The sequence below is a fragment of the Sinocyclocheilus anshuiensis genome, unplaced genomic scaffold (genome assembly GCF_001515605.1).
Source record: "Sinocyclocheilus anshuiensis isolate Anshui unplaced genomic scaffold, SAMN03320099.WGS_v1.1 scaffold411, whole genome shotgun sequence".
NCBI lineage: Eukaryota > Metazoa > Chordata > Actinopteri > Cypriniformes > Cyprinidae > Sinocyclocheilus > Sinocyclocheilus anshuiensis.
Window position 1 is genome coordinate 508,318 of NW_015549608.1, and position 5,472 is coordinate 513,789.

At 33.3% G+C, this 5,472-nt stretch overlaps 1 protein-coding gene across 1 annotated transcript in view; it reads left to right on the plus strand.

Moving 5' to 3' along the window:
* Positions 1-5,472, plus strand: part of LOC107659071 (kinesin-like protein KIF13A) — a 70,889-nt gene that overhangs the window by 40,262 nt on the left and 25,155 nt on the right. The window contains exons 14-17 of the mRNA XM_016447884.1: positions 560-722; positions 1,383-1,526; positions 4,339-4,488; positions 4,560-4,724. Coding sequence (XP_016303370.1) covers positions 560-722; positions 1,383-1,526; positions 4,339-4,488; positions 4,560-4,724 — 622 coding nt within the window. The remainder of the gene's footprint in view (positions 1-559; positions 723-1,382; positions 1,527-4,338; positions 4,489-4,559; positions 4,725-5,472) is intronic.

Here is a 5,472-nt window from a genome sequence, read left to right on the forward strand (position 1 = left end):
TTTTTTAATATGTGTCTTATTTTTATATTATTATTATTAATATTATTTTAATATGTTGTGTTATTTATTTATTTTAATACTTTTAGTACTTAAACTAAAACTAAATGAAAATTAGAAATGTTGCCTTGGCAACTAACTGAATTAAAGTTTTAATAAGTAAATAATTATATATTATTACTAGTTATATAATATTAATAATTAATGATATACTATTAATTATATAATACATATAATATGTTTTTATATTTTATTTCAATATTCTTTTTTTTTAATTCTTTTTTTTTATAAATAGACTTACAGTAGTTAACAATAATAACCTTGGTCACAGTGTATTATGGGATTGATTTCACCATAAATGATACATGCAATTCAGCTTTTGAAGCTTTTGGCCAAAAGAAGGCGCTAATCATGCCGTCTTCCTTTTTGAAACAGTCTTCCTGTTGTGCCTGTGATGCCTTAAAATACTGCCTACATAGGCAGCTCACTAGGTTTTGGAACAGATCCATATTGTTTTCAAAATGAGGTGATTTCTCCATAGACACGCTTGCGTGTGTTTCAGGGACGAGCTGTTCCGTCAGAGTCTGTCTCGGCTGCGTGAGCAGGTGGTCCGAGCGAACACTCTCGTGCGAGAAGCGAACTTTCTGTCCGAGGAGATGCACAAACTCACCGACTATCAGGTCACGCTGCAGATCCCAGCCGCCAACCTCAGCGCCAACCGCAAGGTGAGAAACGTTCACTTAAAGCAATAAGCCCCAAGAAGCCATGGTTTACAGTGAGTTTATAACAGCTAAGGGCCGTTGTTAGGTACGACGCAAAGCGGATTGACTAAAACCCCTTTAGCTGTTATAAATTCACTGTAAACCACGGCTTCACGGGGTTTATTGCTTTTATAAAACGGTTATTCCATATACGTAGTAAGGTTCCACGAGCAAATAAAGTGTAATGATATTAATAAAAACAGTATTCTTCCACCAAACAATGTAGCTCCTCAGAAACAGTTGTGGTTGCAACAAAGTGGTTGCCGAGCAACACACAAACGTAAACAAAGGTGTGTGTTACTTTGTAGATTAATTTACAACAGCTTTGAATGCGGCTCAGCCAATCAGAATCAAGCACCGGAACGCTCTGTTTTATAACAGCAGATGCACAAATATAAAATATAAATATAAACTAGATCAGCATACAAGCTGAGCAGACGTGAAATGCAGAAAATAGAAAGAGAACAAGAGCATTTTATTCAATTTTTGTTGCATTTATCAGTTCATGCATTACTTGTTAGCTTCATGCATTGCTTGTTAGAAAGCAAACCTTAAGTGAAGTTGATAGTTGCTGTATTATGTTTCCTCTGTAATATTGAATTGCTGTAATTATTTTAATCACAGCGTGGCGCAATAGTCAGTGAACCGGCGATCCAGGTGCGACGTAAAGGGAAGGGAACGCAGGTGTGGACCATTGAGAAACTAGAGAACAAACTAGTGGACATGAGAGACCATTACAGAGACTGGAGAGAAGCAGCACAGGAGGTGGTGAGTGAAACAAATCAACGCTTTTATTCATCGAGGATGCATTGAATTGATCAAAAGTGACAGTAAAGACATTTAGAATGTTACAAAATATTCCTATTTCAAATAAATGCTGTTCTTTTGAACGCTTTTATCATCATTATGCATGCAGGTTTATGACCTCACATTAATTGAATGACAACATGAATTAAAAATGGTGACAAACAGTTCGAGTACCTAAAAATATACTTTTACATTCATGCATTTGGCAGATACTTTAATCCAAAGCAATTTACATTGTATTTATACATTTATCAGTTCATGCATTACTTGTTAGCTTCATGCATTGCTTGTTAGAAAGCAAACCTTAAGTGAAGTTGATAGTTGCTGTATTATGTTTCCTCTGTAATATTTAATTGCTGTAATTATTTTAATCACAGCGTGGCGCAATAGTCAGTGAACCGGCGATCCAGGTGCGACGTAAAGGGAAGGGAACGCAGGTGTGGACCATTGAGAAACTAGAGAACAAACTAGTGGACATGAGAGACCATTACAGAGACTGGAGAGAAGCAGCACAGGAGGTGGTGAGTGAAACAAATCAACGCTTTTATTCATCGAGGATGCATTGAATTGATCAAAAGTGACAGTAAAGACATTTAGAATGTTACAAAATATTCCTATTTCAAATAAATGCTGTTCTTTTGAACTTTCTGTTCATCTGTGAATCCTGAAAAATAAAATGTATCACAGTTTCCATAAAAATATTGTGCAGTACGACTGTTTTCAACATTGATAATAATCAGAAATGTTTCTCGAGCAGCAAATCAGCATATTAGAATGATTTCTGAAGATCATGTGACACAAGACTGGAGTAATTATGCTGAAAATACAGATTTGATCACAGAAATAAATTACATTTTAGCAGATATTCACATAGAAAACAGCTATTTTAAATTATAATAATATTTCACAATTTTACATTTTTTTCTGTATTTTTGTTCAAATAAATGCAGCCTTGGTGAGCAGAAGAGACTTCAAAAACATCTTACTGTCCCCAAACTTTTGAAAGTTGTTTGTGTAAAAAGCACTTTTTGCAGGGTTTCTGCGGGTCTAAACAGAAAGTCTTGAATTCATGAAGTCACAACATTAAATGTTGCGTGCACTGCAAAAAAAATGTAAAATGAATATCTTACTCAATATTTTTGTCTTGTTTTCCAGCACAAATATGTAAACATCCTTAAATCAAGACACATTTACTTGAGATGCAAAATGATGAGACATTTCCAAAATGAAGTGAGTTTATGCTTAAAACAAGAACAATTATCTGCCAATGGGAAAATCAAACTTGTTTTCTCTTTGAAAAGGTTATTTTTCTGACCCTATTAATAGATGTTTGTTCTTGTTTTAATCATAAGCTCATTTAATTTTGATGAATTTCTTCATGTCCCCTTCCACTTGCTTCTTAAATTTTCTTTACTTGGTCTTAAAATTTATGTAAATTTACCTTCACAAAACCTGCAGAAACCCTGTTTTTGTTTGATTTGACAGACACTTTTAATCAAAGCAACGTACAAATGAGGATCATTACATTTTTATTTATTTATTGTTTACTTATTTTTTGTTTATTTATTTACTCTTTTATTTATTTATGTTTAATTATTTACTCATTCACCTGTTTATATTTATTTATTTATTTACTTATTTATTTACTTAGTCATTTGTTTGCTTATTTTTATTTACTCATTTATTTGTTTCTTTATATGCTTATTTTTTGTTTATTTATATATTTACTCTTTTATATATTTATATGTTTAATTATTTACTCATTCACCCGTTTATTTTTATTTATTTATTTACTTATTTGTTTATTTATTTACTTATTTGTTTACTTATTTTTATTTACTCATTAATTTGTTTCTTTATATGCTTGTTTTATTTATTTAGATATTTACTCTTTTATTTATTTATATGTTTAATTATTTACTCATTCACCCTTTTTTATTGATTTATTTACTTATTTGTTTATTTATTTACTTATTTTTATTTACTCATTAACTTGTTTCTTTATATGCTTATGTTTTATTTATTTATATATTTACTCTTTTATTTATTTATATGTTTAATTATTTACTCATTCACCTGTTTATGTTTATTTATTTATTTAGCCGTTTATTTACAAATTTTTATTTACTCATTTGTTTGTTTATTTATATACTAATTTTTATTTGTATATTTACTCATTTATTTATTTTCTAATTTAGTTATTTATTTAATCCTTTATTTATATTTTTGGTTAATTACTCACATATTCACTCGTATATTTTTATTTATTTATTTTCTTATTTAGTTGTTTATTTCCTTATGCATTTATTTATTTACATTCATTTATATATAAACATATATACTCATTTAGTTGTTTAGTTACAAATTGTTATTTACTAATTTGTTTATTTATATACTAATTTTTATTTGTTTATTTACTCAATTTAAATTTTTTGGTTTTTTACTCATATATTCACTCGTGTATTGTTATTTATTTAGTTGTTTATTCGCATTTATTTATTTACATTCATTTATATATAAACATACATACTCATTAATTTAGTTGTTTTCTCATTTATTCATTTTTTCTTATTTATTTGTTTAATTATTTTCTCTATTTTTCTGACCCTATCGGCCCACATTTGTTCTTGTTTTAATAGTAAACTCACTTCATTTTTATAAATTTCTTCTTCATTTATTCCTTAAATGATTGGTCTTAAAAGGTCTAAAATGTACCTGCAGCAGCTCTGTTTAGTTTAGTTTGATTCGGCTGTTTTTCCCGCGTGTCTCGCAGGTGAACCGGCTGCACAGTAAGGCGGGCGATCCGTTCTATGAAGCGCAGGAGAATCACAATCTCATCGGCGTGGCAAACGTCTTCCTGGAGTGTCTGTTTCATGAGGTGAAGCTGCAGTACGCCGTTCCCATCATCAGCCAGCAGGGGGAGGTGAGCAGACGTCTGTGTGGTGAGCTGGCTGTTAGAGGCGTTTCTCATCTGGTCTCGATCTCTGTTGGCAGGTGGCAGGTCGTCTGCAGGTGGAGCTGCTGCGGGTGAGCGGCGTCGTTCCCGAGCGTTTAGCCGGAGGAGACGATTCCTCCGAGAACTCCAGCCAGAGCAGCGGATACGAGGTCATGGACAACAACGGAGAGATCGTCCACATGGCCAGAAAACTCACCTGCAGGGTAAAGAGCTCATCACAACTCATCACTGCATCTGCTCTGAGTTTGGGACGTTTATAACCAGTGTTGGGCAGTAACTAGTAGTGTAACTAACTACTAATAAGATTTCAGTAATAATATTACAGTTACCATCCATAAAACAGCTTAGTTACTTTTGATGCCTCAACTAGAGGTCTACACGGAGGACCCGAGGACCCGGGACCCGACCTGGGATCCGTATGGGTTCGGGGCTATATTTTAAATGGTCAGCCGGGTCCGGGTCGGGTCCCAATCTATTACTTCGGGTCCCGGGTCTGTTTAACATTGTGTGTAATACCCGAGTCGATCGGACTCGGAGAACACCCGGCCGTTATCAGAGTCAGTCAGTGCTGTGCGTGTGGTGTTTTGTAACTTTGAACTTGTAAAATTAGGATGAGAAAAGTGTGAGTCGGTAATTTGAAATAAGGTGAAAAAAGAAAAACAAAGAAAAAAACACGAGCGACGTGATCAGAAGCAGGGTGGGCAGAGTTAATGCACACGCATGGTGATGATGGATACCTTCATGAGTGATGTGAGTTACTATTGATAATTTTTTAAATAATATTATGAATGAACCGTCTTGTTGTTATATCTAAAATTTTTGCTCAGACTCTAATGAGTGTATTACGCATTTCAGTTGGCAAGAGAGGAGTAACACAGATGGAACTTGTTTGGCAAGGAGGATTGTGTGCATCACAGTCAGGTACAAGGGAGAAGGCTTCTTACATTAGGT